At 41.3% G+C, this 24,777-nt stretch overlaps 1 protein-coding gene across 5 annotated transcripts in view; it reads right to left on the bottom strand.

The window, feature by feature from the left end:
- Nucleotides 1–18,057, bottom strand: part of NUP50 (nucleoporin 50) — a 34,451-nt gene extending 16,394 nt beyond the window's left edge. For 2 of the 5 annotated variants that reach the window (XM_032804777.2, XM_032804783.2), the window contains exons 1-4: nucleotides 17,437–18,055; nucleotides 12,399–12,477; nucleotides 9,342–9,425; nucleotides 7,467–7,662 (exon numbers count right to left, since the gene is read on the bottom strand). In XM_032804777.2, the coding sequence (XP_032660668.1) occupies nucleotides 7,467–7,662; nucleotides 9,342–9,425; nucleotides 12,399–12,467 (349 nt within the window). In that variant the 5' untranslated portion in view covers nucleotides 12,468–12,477; nucleotides 17,437–18,055. Of the gene's footprint in view, nucleotides 1–7,466; nucleotides 7,663–9,341; nucleotides 9,426–12,398; nucleotides 12,478–14,307; nucleotides 14,362–17,436 lie in introns of those variants that run through there. The other 3 variants (XM_032804782.2, XM_032804780.2, XM_032804781.2) reach the window with 3 other exon arrangements.
- Nucleotides 18,058–24,777: the final 6,720 nt, after the last annotated feature.

Here is a 24,777-nt window from a genome sequence, read left to right as displayed (position 1 = left end):
GGGGAAGAGGCATCTCTCCCAGCCACAGCCCTGAGTGCCTGGATGATGCTTCATAGGCTGCTTCGCAGCCACACAGCTTAGAGGGAACTTAGCTCTCGAGTCTTTTTAAAAAATTGGTGTCATATTAGGTATCCTCCAGTTATCTGGTAGGAGAAGCAGCTTCAAATCACAGGTTACATGCCACAGTCCTGAGATGCAACCTGGCATGATGGATTATGTATATGCATGAGGCCATATGCCCCAGGAACCTTACATAGATTTGCACTGTTGTGATAGGATGAGCCTTGAGATCTGCAGCAAGAGATCAAATTGTTTGGAACCTTGTGTCCAGAAGGAACGCCCTGGCTTGAGCAGAATCCAGAACTGCTCCTATAAACTCCATCCTCTGAACTGGAGAAAGGACAGATTTCTTTATGCTGATCAGCACACCCAGAGCTTTGAAAAGTTGACCGGATGAGAGCTACATTGGACAGTACCTGAGCCCCGGACTCACTTCTGACTAGCCAATTGTCCATGTAAGAATAGACTTTTACTTCTAGCACATAGGTACCAGCATCATGCACTTTATGAAAGCCCGAGGAGTTGCTGACAGGCTGAAAGACTGCTCAGTGAACTGGTACTAAGAGTGCCTCACTACGAATCTGACATTTTCTGTGACCTTGATAAATTGTCTCATGAAAGTAGGTGTTTTTTATATTGAGGGCAGCATACCACTCTTCAAGGAGGGAATGATGGAAGCTAGGGGGACCATGTAAAATTTATTAGTCTGAGACGCCTTTGCTTTCACAATGAGGAAACAACAGGAATAAAACTGCTCCTACTCGAAAGAGAAAATGAACCTCCTGGAGAAGGAGCTCCTCATGAGAGTAATCTCTGAAGAGGGACTGTGAAGAAGGAATATAAAGAAATTAGAGGCTATGTCCCATTTCCACAGTGCTTAAGACCCAACATCCGAGTAATCTAGGACCAAGCATGGAGGAAGTGGGCAAGATGGTTTGTGAATATGGGGGAAGACTGAATATGGCTTCCTGGAAACTGGCATGCTGTCCTTGACCGACCTATCAAAATACCAGTTTAGCACCCCCCGGATGACTAGATGGAGCGTTGATGCAGAAGCAGGAGGAGGAGGTGGTCTGCACCCTAGAGTCCTTCAAATCATGGAGTTTAGAGTCTGTTTATTCTGAAAAAAGTGAAGACTCTTCAAAGGACAAGTCTTGTGTTGTTTATTGGCCCTCTTCCAGAAGACCTGAGCTCCTGGCATGGAAACTACAGAAACCATGGTCCTAGCAGCAGAGTCCACTGCATCTAGTCCAGGTTTCAGCAAAGCTGAAGCTCTGTGATGGCTAAAATATCAGTAAGGTAGTGGGAGGACTCCTTAACCACTTTCCTTCACCTGGATCCCCAAACTTGAGGTCACCCTCTTCAATAGCTCTGGGTGAGCTTTATAACCTTTGGGAGGGGGTGAGATGCCATCTGAGGAAGTGGCCTCATCATGAGAGGATGAAGAAACTAGCACAGGCTGAGGCTGCTGCTCCTCTTCTGCTAGCTGTCCAGCAGGGTCCTCCTGAACTGCCTCTGTTTACTCACCACTGGGCCTCCTACTGGACTCAGGAACGGGGGCAACAGGAACAGGAACGCAGGAACAGGTTAGTCAACTCCCCACACCTCCAGTTCAGAGGAGGGTGAATCACCCTGTGCTGACCGCGTGTGTGTGTTGCTCCCAACAGTGATGCATTAGTAAAGCGTGTAGAGCAGCCAACACTGCAGGCTTACCCTTTGATGGTACTGATGGGTGTGAAGACTGAGGCTCATGGTATGGAGAATTCTGCACCAATAATATATTTGCACCCTTCTGTCTGCTGGTACCAGAAGCATGGGCTCCTGCACTGCAGGGTATACTGGTACCGATAAGCTCACAAGACCTCTCAGTGTCACAAACATATTCTGTGTAGGGAGTACCGAGATGTTCTCTGAATGCTGTAGTACCACAGGCGCAGAAGGCGTCTGTTGGGGCCCCACACTCCACGGTACCTGCCTTGATACCAGAATTAATGGCATTGGTTTTGGTACAACTAGTGAAGAATGCTTGGATTTCAGCTGCCCTCTGCTCTCCTCTCCATGCCTAGATGATTTTAGTGCCAGTAACCTTCTTCTCTCAGTAGTCTGTTCAGATCTCTCATGTGTCTTCATACACACTGGGGAGGGTGGGCGGTTCAGGATCATAGACAGCATAGGAGGTGCATTCCTCCCCAACGCCAAAGCACTTGGTGCAGAGTCCAAATATCTAGGCTCTGATGGAGGTCTCAGGGAATAACTGGTAGGCGCATCACTAACTGAGTAAGGTATGGGAACCATGTTTGTCTTGGGAACTATGAGAACTATTTACATAACCTTTGCTCTTTTTCTTATCTTGAGCAGGACCTTTGATATGAGAGGAACTGAAGGAAAGACATAAGGAGACCCATATTATAGTGAAAGAGAAAAAAGTGTCTGAGAATGATGTGCAGAACTGGAAAACTAGGAACATTTCTTGTTTTTGACCTTGAAAAATAAAGTCTCTTTCTGGGACACCTCAATGCAGAAATATGTTGTGAAGAACAGGGTCCATTTCTCATTTGTGCATCTACAAAAATTTCCTGCTGAGGGTGTCTGCTCTCTTGTATTCTTGGAAGGTAGGCAGCTAGCATGCTGATGCTGTGCCAAACACATCAATTCCACAGTTTCACTGCCTCGGCACAATGGGATGGTGATCTTGTTCCTCCCTAGAGATTTATGTAAAACATACATGCTACACTGTCTGTCATAATCTTTATGTTTGCCTCTGATCAACGATACCAAACGTGAACAGGCATTCCTAATCACTCTGATAGGTTGATATGCAGTGTTGATTCCAAGGGGTACCATTTAAAGGGGTACCATTTACCTTGAACCGCAGGTTGTTTAGATGAGTGCCTCAGTGCAGTAAAGATGCATCTGTTGTCAGTATCAATACTGGAGGTTGTGGAGTGAAGGAAACCCCTACGCAGACATTCTGTGGAACTTGCCACCATTCGAGAGTTTTTGACTGTCGAGGGCATCGACAGCAGTTTGTTCAGTCTGTCTCTGGTGCATATACCGATTTGAGCCATGCACGAAGGCAATGCATGCGGATTCTTGTGTCACTTATTACAAAGGTGCCTGCCACCATGTACCACAGTAGTTGTAGGCAATTTCTGTCTGAGGTCTGAGGGCCGGCCTGAATTGCGTTGATTTAGACAGGTAAGGCGTTGAACCTTTATAGTGAGAGGAAGGCTTTGGCCCTTCACAGCATCTAGACAGGAGCCTATGAATCCTAGATATTGTACTGAGTCACAGCTGATTTTTGAACATCCAATTTTTAGTCCCAGCTGCATGAATATATTTACAGCATTTTGTGTGTCCGATAGGGCATCAAAGGCTCATGCCATGAGTAGGCACTGGCAATGGATATCACAATTCCTAGTGTGCAAAGATGTGCTGCTACCACTGACAGGATCTTTGAGAACATCCTTAGTGCAGATGATAGGCCGAATGGAAGTACCTTGTAGTGAAAATGGTCTTGAGTCAAGGTGAATCTCAGAAACCTACTGTGGAATTTTCCTGCCAGATAAGTCGTCTTTCTAGTCCTTGTCATCTGGTGTTGATTTATGTGGTGCTGTGCGCCATGTTCATTTACAGTATCTACCACAAGAGAATTTGGGTGCGGATGGGAAAATAAAGTCCACGCCTTTAGAGGGGACGTCATTTTTTTTTTTAATCAGCCCTTTTACATGTGGGTCGTATTGTGGCTGGTGTTTGCCAGATGGTTTTGGCTGGGTCTAGTAGGGCCTTGTTGATAGAAAGGGCAATATCAGCTAACGAGGATGTATGCAGGTTGCCAAGCAGCTTGTGTTGTGATTCCTTCCCTTCTTCGAGGGGGGATCTGAAGTGAGTCTGCTCTTGGTGAGTTCCTGAAACTATCTGACGTCATCTACCATAGTTGGTGGCGGAGGTATAATGGCTTCATCTGGAGATGATGAGATGTTTGTTGCTGGAGTAATCTTCTCCAGTCTGCTTCCTGGTGCTCAAACGTTCCTCTTCCAAAAAAAGATCTGGGGGTCTAGAAAGGGAAACAGAGAGATTTCCTCTGTTCTGATGTGAGACAAACTCTTGAGATTCTAGAGAACTGGTATCTATAGGTTGCCCATGGGACCCAGTACAGTCACTGGAGTGGTGAGAAGGGCATGGGTGTCCATACCAAGTGGATAGGCCTTGTCTGCCATATTGATACTTTTCAGAGTAGCAGCCATGTTAGTCTGTATCCGCAAAAACAGGAGTACTTGTGGCACCTTAGTCTCTAAGGTGCCACAAGTACTCCTGTTCGTATTGATACTGTGGCTCTGTGACCATTTCTAGGTGACTGGTCCCTTGACATTATCCTGTGGAACTTTGCACTGAGACTGAATATGTATCATAGTCATCCTTCTCTTCTTCATCAGATAGAGGTGGAGCAGACAAGGAGGCTGATGGCGAATTGTCTTGGTACCATGAGGAATTCAGGGGATCAAGATGTAGTCGGTACTGCGATCATGCCAGCACCAACTAACGGGGGATTCAGGTGTTTCTGAAACCAACAGATCTTTGGAGAAATGGAATTCTTGTGATACCATGGTAGCAATCAGTAACGTTAAAGTCTGCAGAAAGGAGACAGTCGTTGTCAAGGGAGTCAACCGTACTGGTAATCTTCTGTGGTTTGATAAGTGGGAAGAAGAAGTTGCTCTAGTCTTCTGTGTAGTGGAGATGCATGGTACCAAGGCTCTCGACTCCAGCAGTGCCATTTAAGAGGAGCTAGTGTGCTCTCTATCACTCTTCTCCTCTGATGGTACGGATGTCCCCATGCCTTTCAGGTCTTTAGGCTTACTGGCAGTACCTGTACCTGAGGAGCCTATAGCTTCATGGGTATCCAGTCAAAGTTCGGTTGATAACGAGGTGGACAATTTTGCCAGGGATCTCTTTTTCCTGGTCAATTCTTTAGTCCGGGGACGTGTAGCTCTCTTTTTTAAGGCTTTTTGAGAATCACCAGATTTCCTCTTTGAGGCCATCTGAGTGTGATGTCCTGAGGGCACCAATGAGTGTGTTGGGAACTATCGTTCTGCAGCAGTCCAAGTGAACTTTCCATCATGAGGAATCTGATATTCAGTTCACGTTTTTTCCTACTCTTGATTTTAATTTCAGGCAGAAAGTACACTTCTGTGGTACCTGACACTCTCTGAGGCAACGAATGCCATGTGAATGACTGTTAATGACCAGAATAGCTTTTGTGCAGGAGAGAAAGCATTTAAACCCATGCGAACCAGCCAGGCCCCTTTTTGGGTTTCACTTCCCAAATGGGAAGAGATGACAAACATCAGTTATGGACAGGGAGATAATTTTGAAACCCCATCCCCCCAAAAAAAAATTAAAGGAAAAAGGATAGTATTAATATAACGTAAACTCTACTAGTTATAGTATCTAATGGAAATATAGTTCAGAAACAAATTCTCACTTGGACTCTGCTAATGCTTCATTTCAGGCCAAAAGTGGTTGAGAAGGAACTCAGGGTGGATGACCCATGCAGCACTAGATAGCCTTGAGACAGAACATGAGACAGGGAGAGCGCATATGCAGGACAACCGGGCACTGCTATCTAAAATCTCCAATCTGAGGAATGTGGATACACCTATAGTGGAGCACCCATACCGACACTACTCAAAGATGGCCCAAACTTTCAAAATGAAAAGTTCCATATTCCAGCAGTGAACATGTAAAGAATTCAATCCTAAATGATCATTTTGGAAAATGGTGGGAAAATGAGGGTTATAAAGAGAAGGTTTTACCACCTTCACTACAGTAAGCACGACCAGTGCTGGCTATTAAGATGAAGCATTCAACAGTGCCCCTCAAGGAGTGTTGAAGATTGGCAATTGTTTCAAAGTCTGGATCAAGGTTTGTCAAGCTATTTAAAATTTCTTAAAATTATAAGTGTCATAACACAATGTATGAAAGTCTAGTTGTTAGGATAGTTTTGCAGTATAATATACTGACATATTATAAATGCCAAGGTTTTATTTACAAGGTAAAGTGTGCATGTTTACAAAATATTGGAAAAATGCTGAAGCCACAAGACCTGTGTGCTGGAAAATATCATCTCAAAATAAACTGAATGAGTACCATAATGAACAGCCTAGACTAGGATTAGTACTTTTGTTTGTATACAATCTATATTTAAAATTATCTTTATACATTCTAAATTTATTATCTTATTTATAAAACGTTCTCTTACTGATCAATTTACTAGACATCATAAAGTCATACAACTCTGGGAATCAATTATCCTGAAGTCTGCAGCTAAAACGTCCACAGCTCCACCTACGGTTTCTATGGAGCAAATAGCAAAATGTGTTTTAGCTCTTCATTCAAGGAAAAATTTAAAGGATGACCCCACCACTAGAAGGAAATAGGACACAAGCATTATGAAAACCCAAAAGTAGTTAGTTTGACTCCAGAAAACTAGAGCCAAAAGTATTTTTATACAATATACAAAAGATAGGCTTCAAATATAACCCATCATCATTAGTTCAAGTTTGCCTATAGGAAGCTGCAGTACAGAAAACTGTTTCAGATTATTGTACCAACAGGTTTTCAGTGGTTGTCACAAGTTGTTTCAGAAAACAACTCATGATTCTGGCCACCTGATTCTATATTTTAACATTACTTTGAAAACACTATAAAGAACACAATGGCTACGTTAAAAAAAAATGGAATATTCCCTTTCCTGTGGTGAGCAATCCACAAGTATTTTAAAGTAAAATTTCTCAATGTGCTCAGTTTGATTTTAAGTAGATTAGCAATGTGTTTTATACATAACAAAATAAAAAAAATAGCATAGCTTCAAAGTCATTTAAATCTCTTCCCTTTAGATCTGAACACTATCTGATCCATCTTTCAATAATGAAAAGTTGCAACTGAAGTAATCACATCTGATGGGTTACTTTCACTGAATTTTATTCCTCTAAATTGTGGAATTTAGGAAAAATGAGACATTCAAAATACGAAATCCTGCTGATAAAGTGTTTTAATTTTCAAACTTGGCATGCTATACCATGTTTCAGTCTTCCATTCCCAATCATTCTTTTTTCAGAAAGCGTTTAACTTCTACTTAATCTATTGCAAAATATGAATTAGTTTCCAAATTTCACATTTGGAGATCAAACTGAGTATATGGACTTGCCCTTCTCACTTGTTTAAAGTCTTTGTAAGAAACCCAACAGAGAGTAGAGCTTTTTGAAACTTTCTTTTACTGTTACAATGAAACACTGTCACTTAAAGTTTGGATCATCACTTTAGCTTAAACAAATAATTAATAACTTTGGACACTTTTTAATTGCATGGCAATTTCATTTAATACAAATAAAAGTATGTCAACTTACCAAATGCAGGCTGTACTTCAGAAACAGTCTTTACACTAGTGAAAGAGGGAGTACTAGAAATACCACTGCTTCCATTGGACAGCCCTCCTAAAGATTTCATTTCTGTACCATTACCAAATCCAGTGAAGCCACCACCTCCTTTTCCAGAAGGTAAAACAAAACCTTTAAACCCTTTAAAAGCTCCTCCATTGTCAGACTGAAAAAAAATAAAATAAATACAACCAGTTACATACACCTCACCCACAAAAATTCTTTCATCTACTCAGTACTAAATCAAACACTACTGCAAAACAGTCCCCCTGCCCACACCCAAAAAAAAAAAAAATGGTACCGAATCTCTACAAAAAAAAAAAAAAAACAAAAAAAGTACTATGTTTCTGTAGTTTACTACATTTGACAAATAAAAATAATTTTCTAGCCACTCTATTTACAGAAATCAGACATCAATTTCCTTCCAGTTCATACATGCTTTGTTTTCAACAAATGTTTATAATTACTGTAATTTGGCTCAGGCAACTGACAACATGAGTACAAAGGTACATAACTAAGCTTAGCAGAATTCTATATTTTTTTATTTCAACAGATACCTGTTTAGGTTTTAAGCATTTTAAAAATCTATTTAAATTTTCACAGTTGTCAGAAATTGGGGAACAGGGAGGTCAGACAATTATTTAGTGACAGCAGACACTGATTCAACAACTTAGAGCTCTATAACTATTAACATACAAATTGCCAACATATATATACAAAATAAATATCCTTAAATCAAACTGTTTTCAAGCAACATTTTCGTTACTTTGCCTATTTGTAAATTGAGTATTACTGACAAATACATTTGCGTTGGCGCGTGCATATGGTGAAACAGACGTTTATCGACATTTACCAATAAACATCTAATCCTTCCAAGCCTATATATACACCTCACCTTACAACTAATGAAATGGTCAGAGTAGGAAGACCCATTTGAGAACAAAATCTGCAGGACTAGTAATGAATGAGTAGGAAAATGCCCTATTTTAAGAAGTATATGTTGTCTAGTATGTGGAAATCAGGCAGGAAGACATGATGTTAGTAATTAAACATTGTACTAGCATTGTTGATAAACACAATTTGATCTATTCCCACAGCAAGAATGTATCTTGCATTAAAGAACCATTAATAACTTGCTTTGCTGAACACACGGAAACCTATAACTACATGATAATTTCAGATAAAAACAGAGAATGTATTTCCCACACATATACCTTCTGCCTGTTTCCAGAAAAGTTCTCCAGAATATTTTAATATCGGCAAAATTCAATGTATTTTTTCCCCTAACCTCAGCCTCATAAATGGTTGAATGTTTTGGCTGAAATTTCAGGATGGCAAATTTCATCCCAAATGGTTAAAAGTTTAAAAAAAGTATAGCAATTGAAAATAGGGTATTTCAGGAAATGTCTGGTAACTAACAGGCAAGTCTATCAGCGCTCCTCTAACACTAAGTTATTGTTAAAATCTCCAAAATGTTCCCACTGTTGGAAAACTGAAGCTATTCAAATGCTTGGTTTCCTTTTGTCTTTAGAAATGCTAGTTAGTTTTCTATAGTGCAAATTCAAAATGTTTTAAAGAACTTTCACCCTTCTTTGACCATGGCATTTGTACTGTCTATATCCCACTCCACCCTTACCATTGCTATGTGGACAGTTACTGAAAATATCTTCTGCAGCAAACATGGATTCCTGTATACAGTGTCCACTATAGTACCCTTAAAAAAACCTTGCGATACAAGTTAAATTATAGGGGAAAATGTACAATACATAATCATCAATAGAGCACAGTTGGCACATTTTTCAGTATTAAAGATTGAGAGTCTAACTATATTAGTCTTAGAGTTACCTCAAACCCAACATTTCTGCGCTTTGCTTTCTTAATAGCTCTGTTCTTCAGGACTTCTTCACTAGCCACTGAGAAAGTTCCCACCTGTAGGAAAAATACAAACTGTGGAATGCCTGGTGATGGTCTGAACATGCAGGGTCAAAATACTCTGCAAAGAAACCTACTAGTGGTATTACTCTTCTGCGTACCAGCAGTTGTAAAAACATAATGGCCATACTAGGTCAGACCAATGGTCCATCTAGCCCAATATCGTGTCTTCTAACAGTGGCCAATGCCATGTATTTTAGAGGGGAAAAAACAGGCAATCATTGAATGACTTATTTCCTGTCATTCACTCCCAGCTTCAGTAAAAACTACTACTACCAACAATAAGTTACATTGCCAAACTCCCAGAGGTCAAAACTTCACAAATGAAAAGTGGAGAATAAAATGGATAAAGAAAAGGGAAGAAAGTGTGTTTTTAATAGTGGAAAAGGAACACCGATTTTATGAGCATTTATCTTATGAATGCCTAGTAATATGAACAATTTTTCTGCTGTCCAAGTCATCTTTCTGCTGCCAAATGTGATGTCAATCCTTCAGTTGACATTCAAGCAACCATACAAATTTGAAGAGCCCGAGTGATTTGGCAGTAAAGAGATGCAGTTCCCTAAAATAGAGAAATACATTTCTCTGAAAGAAAAGAATCAGGCATGCTGTATAACACTTGTCATCACTCATTATGTACCATATAGCTGCTCTTTGATTTAATTTTTATTATGGCAAATGAATGACTTCAGAAATTCAGCTTTCTGAGAACAGAGGTTACACAATATTGATGCTGAAGAAGTAAATTCCAAATCATTAGCAGCTGCCTGCACTACTACTCTTGTGACCTTAACTTTGGCCTTGGCCTGTTAGATATAGATGGTGCAGTCATAAGTCTTCACGAAACTTCTGCGAGCTGTTGCATTTATAAGGCAAAACCTGACCACCACCACAGAATAAATGGAGGACTTTAAATTACCAATACATTTTTAAAACAAATTGTATTAGATTTCTCTCATTTTCCACTAGCCTAAGTTTTCACATTTTGAGTACTGCATAAGCGAGTATAACCAAGCAAAGCGTTCCAAGCTTAATAACACATAACATGTAATTCTGAGGTTGACCCATATAAAAGCTAAGTGTGATTCGAAAAGAAGTTCTGTACTTGGCTTTATCTATGAAGCCTCAGTAATGGCACAGCAACCCACTCAGTGACTTCTATCTGTATCTCAAGTAGTAAAAGCAACGGTCCCTACCAAACTTGGGTAAGTATTGTAAAGGCTCTCTTACTCCACATGCATCTTAAGAGCTCAAAACCCTTAAGCATTCTAACAAATTCATAAGTCTGGGTTCCCTCTGTAAATTTAACATCTTCTACTCTGTGGAAAAGGACTTGGGGTTCTGAGGAGGCTAGTTCCCTTTCTGTAATTCTAGCGACACAGCTAGAGGGCTGATCAGATTAAGATCCCAGGATTTCTTAAAAGTATTTTTTTCAGCTTACATGGCACACAGAAGACCAAAATTCAGTCTTTTTTTAGTTTGATCTATCAGCTCCAGGAGGCCTTGTTCCTTTTATCATGAGTGACTATAGTCTTCTCCAAGACCAAAAGGAAAGTGAAATAGCTAGTGAACCCCATAACTTACATGTATCAGTCCTATTTGAACGAGTGTAATACAGGAACTGTATGATACTATTAAAAAGTAGCCTCTGAAAAGGACTTAAATCAGACATGTGAACTACTATTTTGTATTCTGCCCTAAAGAAGTTAGTAAAAAGGAGTTTGTTACCCCAACATAAATTCATTTTAAACTGTAAATTAATAAGCCATTTGCACTGTTCATTTTTCTTTTCAACAGTTATAGCAAACAATTAACTTAATTGCTCAATACATCTTGGGGGTGGGGGGAGGACTATGATAGGATATATATCCCATCCTAACACTGAAAGGGTTAAATGCGGGTCTGCAAGAACAATTAACTGACTTGGCTGCAGCTGGAGGATGGGCCAGCCCTAATCAAAGATAAATCCCAGATCTAAGAGAGGAAGTCTGGAGTAGGAGGTGGCAGCTGCAGTCACTGTTTAAGACTAGAGGAGGCGGAGTCAAGGAAGAAGTCAAGGGGGAGAGTTGGGATCCTCTCAGGTAGAGAAATCTGACAGCAGACCAGGAGAGATACAGAATACTGGGTGCTGGAGCAGGCTCCAATGGAGAGGAATCCTGACAAAAGGGCAGGATCTGGAATTCCAGGGAGTGTACTTTTTGAGGTGTTCAGTGAAGAAACAGAGCAAGGGGAACATAAAAGAAACATGAACGGTCAAGTCCTTGGAGCGTGAATTTGGTTTAAGTTTATATTTGTGGTTGAGGATTTACTGGAGGATTCCAGGGGAGAGCCCTGAGAGTCCTGGCCCTGACAGAAGGGTGAACTAAGTGAGAGACCAGCTGACAGGTTCCAGTATAAGCAGGACAGCAGCAGCAAGGAATCAGAAGGAACAGATTTTGCCTGCTAGTTACAGGGTCTGTGAACTGGAACCCAATGTAGTGGGAGGGTCAGGGTTCCCTTAACAACTAATGTGGAAGTTGGTGTGAAGCCCCTGAGAAAGGCATATGAGAGAAGGACATGAGGGCCACAGGACCCATAGTTGGGAGCTGAAGATCCTTTTTTAAGAACACTGGACTGTAATTTGTTGTACTCATACCCCAGAAGAAGTGAGACTAAAATATGACCTGGCTGAAGGGCCGAGCCACAAGAAGAGACCACAGCAGGGCTGCAGCAACTGTTGGCAAGGGGCATTGGATGAGGAAAGAGCTGCTATGCGTGGCTGCAAAATGGCACACCAGTGGTGAGTTAACCCTTTTATTACTCAGTAATTTTTCCAGCTTGATCTTTTATTTCTTGAGCTTTATCCAGTTTTACAGAATTAGTGTACATCTCTCGCACATACTTATTCTATACCTCATGGAAAAGACCTCACTGTTGGCTTTGTCACAGGCATTTTATTATCTTGCTAGGAAATGCAAAAAAATCCTTTACCTCCTCAGTTTCATCCTCCTGATCCCAATTTCTGTCAGTCAACTCCTTCTCTGCAATTCTCTTTGCCATTTTTCCACACCTGTGTAAGAATTTCAGTAATCAGCAATTTGTATTAAAAGTGTCAAACTGATTGTAAAAGGAACCAAAAGTTAGTTAGAAGGATCTTCAAATTGTATTAATAAAAACAACAATGGGAAATTTGAAGTTTTATACCAAAGTCATGTAAAACTGGAAATCTGAATGAAGACTTAAGCACACTGGAGCCTCAACTTACAGCATGTCACATCAGAGAAGATGCATAATAGTTACTATTTGACACTGTTTAATTGATATTGCTATGACCATGCTGCTTTGCAAATCACATGTTCTTATACACAAAAAAGCAGTTTCGTTGCATCTAAATATATACTCTGCTAAACCCACTGAATTTTTGGCTAAATGTAAAATCAAATGACAAGTCAAGACTAAATATGTGGCCCTTTTGAAACCAAATTACGGAAACATTATTTAGGAAGTTGGAAAACTTGCACTTTGCTTCAAATGCCAACCTGTAGCATAGAGCAGCATGACACTTCGAGTGACTTCTGAAATGTACTGGGAGGGGGAAATTAGGTGTTCATATTTGTCACTCTAATGATCACTTTACTGGTCGTCTCTGCAATGTGAGAACCTTGTAACGTTTGCCAGGCATCGAACAACTAAAAGCTTCTGCACTCCAGTTTAGCACAATGTTCTGAAAATGAATGTATAAATCAAGGCTATAAATTTAACTATTTTGCCCATATCGTATGTTAGCAAAAATGTTTGTAGATTTAACCACAAACAAAAAAAAATGCTCTAGAAATTTATATAAGTATTTTTGGTACAGAAAGGAGGGTTGTTGTCCCGGTCTCCCCCTCTAACCCCCCGCACCACTATCAGAGATAGGAGTCATTCTTACAATATCATACGACCTCAACAATGGAACCACAAGTTCAGAAGAGACTTAATATATTAATACCAGTTATTTCTTTTTGTAAACAATCCAGTGCTTAAGTTACCAAGAAGCTTCAAAAAAAGTAAAACGTTCCAGCATCATTACAATACAGTTCAGTGAACTCTGATTGTAGATTATCTTCTTTGTTTGAATCTATTAAATTTTATTTAGAGAGTTAATTTTGAGATTTAAACCAGTGTTTAGAACAGCTTCTAAAAGGAATTAATTTAGTTAGGGCTGAAACTGATGTAAGAGGAGTTAAATTCTGAGATTGGTAAAATGATCTAAGATCTTGGTTAGTTAAAATTCATTTTAAATATGTAGAATTGGAAGGCTCAGATTCAATGATCTTTAAGTTTGAGATATGTTGCCAGTAAGAACATATACATTTAACAATGTTTGTTTGGAGCAAAGCTTTAGAGTATCCTTTAACTCAACATCTTGGCTGAGACCTGTTGCAAGAGGGATAGCTCAGTGCTTTGAGCATTGACCTACTAAACCCAGGGCTGTGAGTTCAATCCTTGAAGGGGCCACTTTGGGATCTGGGACAAAAATCAATATTTGGTCCCGCTAGTGAAGGCTGAGGGCTGGACTCAATGACCTTTCGAGGTCCCTTCCAGTTCTAGGAGACAGGTATATCTCCAATTATTATTATTAAATAAAAAGCTTTCTACTAATCTCAAATTTAATTTCAATACCTCAAAATGATTCAACCTCATTGTAAACTGATCACTTTCTACAATTAAATCAAATTGTTTAATTTCTATAAGACAATTAGTGTAAGAAAAGGTTCTTAAGTTTTTCATATTGAAAAGGAACAGGATGTTATTTTGTAGAGTTTCAGTCAACTTTTCACCCTGCAAAAATAAGTGAGGTTAAGTGATAATGAAATCAATTCACTACTGCAATTCACCAACATCAAAACTACCTTACTTTTGATAAGGTGATACTGGGGCTTGACCTCTTCAACAGCAGGTATAAATTTTAGCGCTTCCTGAAAGAAACACTAAGTAGATAGTGGGTTTAAAAAAATAATAATAAAAAATGATGGGTTCAGTATTTCTCACTAACCCCTAAAGCAGAAAATAAAATGAGATGCTTCCTGATGTCTTAAAACAATTATACCATATTCCTATCCTACCATATCACATCCAGAGACTATGCTATAGGCCGGTTTACACTACAGAGTTAGATCAACACAAAGCAGGTTACATCACCCTAACTATGTAAGCGTCTACTTTAAAATTCCACTCCCGCCAACATTATTGCTGCTATTATGACTTAACTCCACCTCCATGAGAGCCTCAGTGTTAACATAGTTAAGTCAAGGCAGTGTAAGTGTGGACCCTGTGTTGCTTACATCAACTATTACTGGCTTTCAGAAGCTGCCGCACACCGACCATACAGCCAGTACAAGTGCTGGTGAGGACAAGGAGTGTAGGGTGGACAAGCAAATGCCATTTAACTACTGCAGCAGCTGTATACAGACATAACTTAGGTCGACATAATTTTGTAGCGTAGACATGCCCTATGTAATGACCTACATGGTTTAGTCAGTCAAAACCATGTTTACAGTCTACTGTGAACCATGAAACGGTACTTCTGTAAGAATTACTCTAGAGATACAAATAATCAAGTTCTGCCAAGTGTCATGTTAACTGTTTCTCCATGAACCGTTTTACCAAAAAAAAACAAAAAACAAAAAAAAAACAAAACCTAAATTAAGTAACAGGGATGAGTAAATCAAGTAACAGAAATTATTTGGTACAAGAATAGGGGAGATTCATCTTGAGACATGGGCATGACAGGTGACTGCAGTCCATATCCTACCCCCAATTATAAGCACAAATATAATAAAAGTAAACACAGAGCCTGAGCCCTATGGCTTTTAAGCCCCAAAGCTGGGCTGTATAGTGAGTCACCACACCACTCAGGGACCCTGGTACTTACTAATGATTCTGAAGAAACCGGGGGGGAGGGCGCAATATCACAGATCCAGTGACCCTTCAGAAGCAAGAGACAGGTTGCCACAGCAGCAAAAAAACAGCTGCTCTCTGAATCAGAGGTTAAGAGATATAAACTTAGGTCTGATACACCCTGTATGTCACCCACAAAGGCAAATTCTTTGGATTTTAGGAAACTGCAATGAGTTCACCATGTGCCCACAAAACTGAAACTTCTCCCCTGGAATCCAGGGGAGAAACCGCTCTAGTGAGAACACATTGGAGCCCGTAGACTGGTTAAAGTGAATAAGGGGACAGTTTGTCATGAAAGTCCCTTAGTCTCCATCTATAAGAAAGAGGGGAAAATGCCAACTGGTCTGGGCCTCAAGCTCCTCCAAATCATGCACTTGTTTACACAACTCCTCTATTTCAGTAAAGAAGCAGGAAAAAAAGGATGCCCTATTAAAGCAGAGTTTGTCTGTATCCATCTGTTGTCTCCTGTCTTATACTTAGGGCATTGTTGCAATTGTGCCACTGCAGCGCTTTAGTGGGGACACTACCTATACCAACAGAAGGGGTTCTTTTGTCAGCATAGGTAATCCACCTCCCAAAAATACAGTAACTAGATTGGGAGAGCAGAAGAATTCTTCTATTACCTAGTCCTGTCTACTCAGGTTGGCTTAACTATATTTCCCCACACACACACCCCTGACCAATGTAGTTAAACCAACCTAATTTTCTAGCATTGACCAGGCCTTAGATTGTGAACTCTTTAGGTAAGTGACATTATCTCCCGCCCCATGTTTAGACAGTAAGTAGCCCAGTGGGATTCTGGTCCATAACTAGGGCTACTAGGCACTAGATAATACTAATTAACAACATCAAAATCCTAAACAGGCTGTTTCTCAAGTTAGAAAACAACATGAGACCACTCTACCCTAAAATCTATGTGTATATATACAGTGGCCAACCGTGCAGCTCTTGGCACAAACTCTAGTGGGAGCAAGGCAGAGCAGTATGAGAGGCACAGGAGGAAAAAAAAATGGTTTTATTTTTAAAATATAGGTGTGTATTAAATTAAGTACACAAACCTATTAATGTAATTCTAAATTTGTCTCCTTAATTTTACATTAGAAAATGCAGAGGCTAAGGTTATCTCAGCAAAGTTAACATTAGCATTTCACATACTACAATATAGCATAAGCAGACTCAAATTAGAAAATTAAATGCAAAAAAATGATAGTCCAGTATTAGCGCTGCAGTTTAGTTTGTTAGGAGTCTGTTTCATTATATGTATTTAATATAATGTGCACAGGAAGTAAAATTCATACAAGTTAATGTTATTAGAACCAATCTTCTTTTGGGCACTGAATCTTTGTTTAATATGTCCCACTTACCTATGCCAGGGGGCCGTGACCATGGGTAAGCTCAAGATTTAAAGTGGAGGGATTTTTTTTTTTTTTTTTTTTTTAGTAGTTGAGCCAAATATTTCTAAAATGAAAAACTAAATAGATTGGTCTCAGACTTTATCCAGGCTAAGCTACTAGGATGCAGCATTGCCAACCCCAAATGGTCAAAAACCATGAACTAGGTCTCAAAAAACCACCAGCTTGACTTAAAAAAATCATGTTTTTAAAAAAACGCAATTGGACTTTTTTATTTGCCTTCCTGTCTCTCAGCATTTCTAGGGTGCAGGTTTTAAAGATGTTCTCCGCAACCAGGAGGGCTAGAAAGGTAGCAGCAGATTCTCCCCTGGTCACGTCTCTGTAGGAAGACCCTTCCCAGGGGCACTGTGAGACTCGTAATACAAATCGCAGGGAGAGTCAGCGACCCTGAGACGGGGGCCGTTTTAGGCCCTGGCGGGAGGGGGAAGGGGTGAAACACGCTACTTAGATAACACCGCAAGTGCGATCCCTGCCGCCCACCCCCACCCTCCGGGGGGTAGGACCAGCCTCAGCCCCAGCCCCAGCCTCAGCCCCTCCCTCAGACACGGGCGGAGAAGATGGGGAAGGGGGGAGGGGGTCGCGCAACGGGGACGAGGAGCTCCCGCTGCCTCCCGCCCCGGGAAGCCGAGCAGGGGAGACGGGAGAGCAGCGCAGTGCCGCCGCCGGGCCGGTACCTGTCTCGCCGCTTCCCTTTCAGTCCAGTCAGGCAGGGCCGGCGGAAGTGGGGCCGAGGCGCTGGCTGCTGGGAGGAAGCGGAGTCTGGTTCGCAAGGCGCCTGGGCCACGAGCGCTCTCACACCACCCCCCGGCGCAGGAAGTCCCCTCTGTGTTCCAGTCAGGGCCTTGCCCCCACTCAGCTTCTCACGGCCGCGGCCATTTTCTTGTACCCCTCTAAATCATTCACACGGGAAACCGTCGGTAACCGCAGTGACCCCGATTCCCATGCGCATGCGCACTCACCCATCCGGAGCCCGACTGCCGGCTGACTGGCGGGCAGCGCACAGGCCGGACAAGTGGCGCAAACGCTGTAAAGAAGGGGCGGAGATTCCGAAGAGTGACTCGCGCCCGACGTTTGGAATGCCGGTCTCGTGCCTCCGACAGCCAATACCCTGGGCTTCTCCTGACTCATCCCCCTAACGGCCTGTGCCGGTTGGGGAAGGGAGGGGTGGAGTTGCTCTCGCGCCTGTCGTTCGAATTCTGGTCACGTGTCCCAAGCAGCGCGCTATATAGAGAGCGCCTTAGACTCTCCTGGCCTTTATTCTTGGCCTTGGTGCCTGAGGGAAGAGGAGGGTGATGGCAGTAGGGTGTGTTTGGGTGCCTTAATAGTGATAATAAGGGATGGGAAAAGAGCTCTGTGCAGGCCCAATGCTTGTGTCTCTCTAAAAGAAGTTGGTCCAATAAAAGATTTTGCTTCCCAGCACCTTGTCTCTCTCATGTCCCCTGACAGGCAAAACTATGCCGACCTTGCAAGCACCAAGGGAGGGCTGTTCAGAGGGTTGCATCTATGGGTGGCCCCTGAGTTCAGTCACCAGGGTTGTTGTGGGAACAGGACCACCCAGAGGATTCAGAGAGCCTGGGGTAAAGCAATTGCAGGGGCCTCTTCCATTAAAAAAAGTAGCAGTACTATAGAATATTCTCATGGGGGCTCTTGTGGGGCCTGGGTCAAATTTCCCCATTTGCTCCCCTGGGTGGGAATGGGATGTCAGCTACAGGTATCCAGGTACTCCATGCACATCCTGCTAATGGCAGCCGCATCAGCCCTGCTCGCCCATAGCCACAGGTGACTCACTGCTGCACCACCACCATTTAGGTTAAATCAAGGCAAGGAGCATTTGTTTACAGAGCTCTTTCTCTGACTGACCTGTTGAACCCTGGCCCATTTACTGGGCTGCCTAGGGCTCTCCATTTTCTTTGTCAAATATGACTTTCAGGTTGTGCCAGATGCAGAGCCAGAGTAATTCCAGAGGGGTTAATCCAGGGCTGACACTGTAATATAGATTGGGGGAGGGAGAGGGAATTGTATTTGTATCAATAAAATGTTAGTAAACATCAATTTCACTGTATGCACACAAACTGAAAAAACAATTCCATCGAGAATAATCAAAACTTACAGCTGGACAAAATAAGAAAAATGCTGCTTGAATTTGAGAACTTATTAGAGTTTGATTTTAAGGACATGCGTGCTGTGTATTTTGACTTGTGACAGTGTGCCTTTTAATGGTGGTAAAGCTTTAGCTTTTTCAGTCTCAACAAATGCTGTCATCTGGGCCCTTTAAATCGCCGCCTGGGGAAGCCGATCTGGTATACCATACGGGACCAGACTGGCTTACTTTCACCTTTGCCTAAGGCTGATTAGCGTCTGCTAGAACCATGCAACTTCTGACTCCTCAGCATCCTGAAGGGGAAGAGCCTATCGAGGACCTGTCCAGGAGGGCTTTTGTCATAACCAGGGATTTGCATTTTTCTAGAGAATCTTTATTTTTTATACTTTTGAAAAAATAAAAATATATACTAACTATGAACTACATTTTACTAAAAGTACCAGTGTCACTGGTGATATGGAGATTTGTGATGCTATTTAGAGGGTACTGCTGTCCTAAAGCTTGGCAAAGCACAGGAAGTTACTCATTATGGGTTTGGGATTTTGGGGAGATTCCAAACTATAAAGGAACTATTGATGGCTGTCTTTGCCTATTCTTTTCCCCCACATCAGTCTAAAGACTTTATCAACAGGAAGGGATATTTCTCCATGGTGCTGCAAGGCCTGGCTGATTGCCAACGAAAGTTCACCAATATTAATGTAAGGTGATCTTTAGAAATTTAGGCCTTTTTTCTGGAACGAGTCAAGGGAATTTTTGCTCCCCAGATCACAATGGACATTAATAGAGTTATGATTCCTCCTGTCATTCTGGGAGACCTAGCTTATCGTTTGCTTCCCTGGCTTATGAAGCCTTTTAAAGGGCATTTGGACAAGAGAAAGGAGATATTCAACTATACTTCAAGTAGCTGCAGAATGACAGTAGAGTGTACACTGGAATACTGAAAAAAAGTTGGAGGTGCCTGTCAAAGTTAGACTCAGGACTCACAGTTTGTCAGACCACTCCGTTTTATTAGCACAGCGCTCTGCTAATAACAAGCGGATAATATGAGCACCATGCAAGACACAGACTATCTTATTTACACAGATAAAAGGGCGAGCACTTAACAAGATAACAAAGGAAGCAGAATCTGATAAATTTACCTGGGCTAGCCATGCATATCTTATTTCCTTACTAACTATTACCGATCTTCTGTTAATGTTTCGCCATTAGCACCCTTGTTTATGCCTAATGTTTCTTTTCCTGGCATCTGTATTTCAACATTTCTTATTTCTGCTTAAAGGTACATACAACATTTCTTGAATCCATTCTTATTTTTACAATATAATTCATTCTACTTTCACATGCCTCATGACAAGACTGGAGACTGCTAAGTAATATATGCCTTTTGTGATAAGGGCTTGCTCTGTTTTGCATCACATCTGTGAAAACAAGGGAGGGAACCTCACTGGTGGGTGGAAGGAGGAGGTAGAGAGACTTTCTGAGAGAGCTGGAGAGGGTACCTCTTAAAAGTGCCCCAACTGGTCAGGGAAACAGGATGTAACCAAAGAGATGACTGAACTGTGTTTGTGTATTTTATTTATTTATCTATTTATTTATTTATTTGGAATTGGTACTAAACAGGGAGATGTTCCTCAATGACACTTTTCAGTTGATTTGCACCAATTTTTGTATGGTTACTAAATAACGTATATAATAAATAGTATTGTGTGAATGAAAAAGAGTTAAAGAATATAGTTCAAACTTAAGATGAGTTAAACTGTGGCATAGAATCATAGAAATGTAGGGCTGGACAGGACCTTGAGAAGTTATTTCAGCCTCCTGCACTGTGACAGGACCAAGTAAACCTAGACCATCTCTGGCAGGTGGTTGTCCAACTTGTTCTTAAATCCTCCAGTAATGGGAAGTTATGGAATGCCCTTAGAAGCCTATTCAGGACTTAACTGCCTTTATAGTTAGAAAGTTTTTCCTACTATCTAACCTAAATCTCCTTTGCTACAGATTAAGCACATTATTTCTTGTGCCTTCAGAGGACATGGAAAACAATTGAATACTGTCCTCTTTAAAATAGCCCTTGACATATTTGAAGACTATTATCAAGTCTCCCCTCTGACCCATGGTGCCTAATCTGAAAATGCCAAGGTTAGGGCAGGCTGCGAAAGGCGAGCAGATTCTCCCAAAACTGGTGGTTAACATTATAGTTAGATTCACCAATCAGCCACAAACTGTGCTCCCGTTCCCCCATGCTGGCTATCAAGAAGCTAAAAAATAAATATATAACATTTATTGCATTCCAGTTCTCTGGCTCCCAGTCAGCAAGTAGATCCAGTAAGAGGAGGAGTTATTTAAAACTTTACTCACTATACACAATGTTCTTTTCTGATCCCCAAAGGACCAAGTCACATTACTGGATCAATATTAGTTTGAATTTTACCCCCAAAATACCACAGTGCCAGCCAATCCTTGAGTATCTAAAACTAAAGGTTTTATTATAAAAGAAAGAGAAAAGTTAAATGATCAAAGCAATGAGATATATACATATGACTTCAGAGTCCATATATCAGGTTCTTAGCAGCATTGGTGAGTTTGCTGGCTTGCTGAGTCCCTCAGAGTCCAAAGTTTGGATGGGTCTGTCAGCCCTTTGTTCAAAGCTTCAGTTTGTAGACAAGTTATTCCAGAGCTAAGAAGCAGGATTGAAGATAAAATGGAGAAGATGCAGCTGCCTTTTATATCCTTTGCCATGTGGCTTGTGCCTTCTTTGTCCGCAATGCAAGCTCACAGCAGAGGGACATGAAAAAGCACTTCGAGTTCTTTGTCCACAAGCATGTCCCTACATGTCCTGCTGACTCATAGGTATGGCCCCGGCTTCTCTCAATGGGTTCATTGTACAGGTGTTTGCCCTTGATAGGCCATTAAGCAGGCTGGATAGTATTTATGCCAACCTATCTGGGGGTGTCACTCAGGAACACAACACAAGTTTGAAATATCAATATATCAAAAATATTTATAACTCACAAGACAAAGATGATACATACATATAAACATGATTATTATATTTGGCAAATCATAACTTTTCCATTGATACCTTTCGTGGCATATCTTGTAAGATTCATTGCAATTTTGTAATAATGGTATCAATATAAATGGTCACCCACATTCCATACAGCGTCACTCACACTCAGTCTTCTTTTCTCAAGACTAAACATGCCCAATTTTTTTAACCTTTCCTCATAGGTCAGATTTTATAGACCTTTTATAATTTTTGTTGCTCTCCTCTAGACTCTCTCCAATATGTCCATACCTTTTCTAAAGCATGGCATCCAGAATTGAACACACCAGTGCTGAGTAGAGTGGGACAATTACCTCCCATGTCTTACACGCAATGTTCCTGTTAACACACACCAGAATATTAGCCTTTTCAAAGCAGTATCACATTGTTGACTCATGCAATTTATGATCCACCTATAACCCCCAGATCCTTTTCAATAGTACTACCAGCTAGCCAGTTATTCCCCATTTTATAGTTACAGATTTGATTTTGCCTTCGTAAGTGAAATACTTTGCACTATTGAATTTCATCTGGTTGAATTCAGACCAATTCTCCAATTTAGCAAGGTTGTTTTGAATTCTAATCCTGTATTCCAAAGTGCTTGCAACCTCTTTATCTTGGTGTCTTCTGCAAATTTTATAAGCATACTCAGTGACATATCAGGACAATTCATGTTACTGGGGATGGGGATTGTCATCCTTGCCCTGTAACCTGGGGTGCGTTGCAATGCTTTGCTGTTACAGCCTCCAATTTAGACTGCTCACAACCAGCCACCAGCATGCAGGTCATTCCCAGATGTGTTTGTGTAACTGTAGCCTGCCAGTCACATCCTGGCTGTCACCAGCCTTCTTTATACTGCAGGGTGGCTCCAACCACTCCTAGTCCCGGACTTTCCACAAGAAATTTTGTTTTTTTTTGTACTTTCCTAGACATTCCTTTCCTAGACATTCAAAATATATACACTAGCCCAGTGGTTCTCAAACATTCTTTTTCGTGGACCATTTGAAAATTGCTGAAGGCCTTGGCGGACCACTTAATGGTCTTTCCACATGTTGTTTGTGCTGTTAGCTAACTATTGTAAAGCGCTTTAGATAAAAGTTGCCATATCTTGAATTCTACATAACACAGTGTCATTTGAAAGAGGCACACAATCTAACTGATTTGCCATCTTCTCTCCACAAATTAGAACACAAGTTCTTTAGCTGCAGGCAGAATAATTTCTTCCCCAATAGTGTGAGGCTTCCCTGCTTTGGCAATTCTAAGGCTTGTATGAAATAAAATTTCCGGGGCCTTTAAATTTACTGTTGCATGAGCAAACATTGTTACTTTCCCTTGTTTCAATTCATTCAGTTTGTGCTGAAAAAATTCAGGAGGTTTATCTTTAAAAGCAGCATGATTTGTCTCCAAATGACACCAGAGATTTGCTGGCTTCAAGCTTTTGTTAGCCAGCACTGCACAGCATAACACACATTGCGGCCTTGGTTCATCTTGTTCACCAGTCCATGTGAAGCCTACATTAATATAACTTGAGTGGTATTGTCTTACCAGTTTTCGGCATTTAAGGGTCTTTTCATTACCAGTACTCGTACTGGTTCCTGGTAAACACGAGTCTCCACTCAAAATTTCCTTTGCAGAGGTATGTTCGCATGCTGTACTCCAATGTTCGATTTTGAACTTTTCACTGATCTCACCACCACTAGTCTGATTATTTGTTGTTGTTTTCTTTTTCCAAAATCCAGTTTTCAACTACAAATCCATGTCTAGGGGTTGACTATTATCCTACTTACTGGACTGACAGTACTTTCTGTGGTAAGCTGAGGCCCTGAAACGTAAGCCCTTGTGTCAGAGTCCCGGTATGAGGCCCTGAGGCCTGAACTAAAGTAATGGTCAAGATTTTGCTGACATAATGCAAAGTTAAGCTATGAGCCAGGCAGGGTTGGCTCACAGAAGTTGCCAAGAAGAGGGCTGATAATTGCACATATACACATACCCAGTGGGTATCAAGTACTAATAGGATAAATATGTGCCAGGATGCACCAGAACAGCCGGTACAAACACATTCCATGGAGATAATGAGGAACAGGCTGACCCATCCTAAAAGAGAGGCTCAAAAGGATAATATGATAGATAAACTTGTTTGTTCAAACCAACATGTCCAAGGTGAGAGGCGGCACCTTACTACGTAGAGGGGTTGCACCTCGATACGTCAGGAGTGATGTGTGACTTGTTTGTACCTGTGTAAAAGAATGCATCCCTGAGCAGATGTCTTTGTCCAGCCTAGGGGGCAGTGGAGAGTCCCGCCACTGACTGAGCTGCGTCCATTGTCCGGGAGCACATATGTACTAGCAGAACCGTAGACATCTGATCCGGGGAGCTAGAGACTGTGTTTCATTTGGCAATAAACCTGGCCGGATGCCTTTGTACCTTATCAGAGACTGTGGTCATTGGGGGTTCTCTCGGGGTCTGCTGTGTCAGCAATCTGTGCAGAGCCGGGGCAGCACACAGAGGGAACACACACATGCAGCCGACTGTTATCAACATTGAACAGAGCAGAACACCATACCCGGGACATCTGACAACACTTTCCATGTTACAGTGATGCCCAATCAATACAATAGGTAGGTTAGTTGAATTGCATCCAACGCAAGCCACTCATACACAGCTGAAAAATTAAACCAATTAAAACTATATATGTAGTGTAATAGGGTACCAATATAAGGAAACACACATTTCACTTCTGGATTAAATATGAAAATAAAACAAAACACCAAAGGCCCAATTAAATAACTTACTCCTACCATAGACGAGTTGTGTGTCTATTCTGCGCCATAGCTGGGGCTGGGAAGGCAGGGGAGGGTCTCTTCCTGG

This window comes from Chelonoidis abingdonii, chromosome 1 (assembly GCF_003597395.2).
Source record: "Chelonoidis abingdonii isolate Lonesome George chromosome 1, CheloAbing_2.0, whole genome shotgun sequence".
Taxonomy (NCBI): Eukaryota; Metazoa; Chordata; order Testudines; family Testudinidae; genus Chelonoidis; species Chelonoidis abingdonii.
This window is presented reverse-complemented; position numbering and strand designations above follow the sequence as displayed.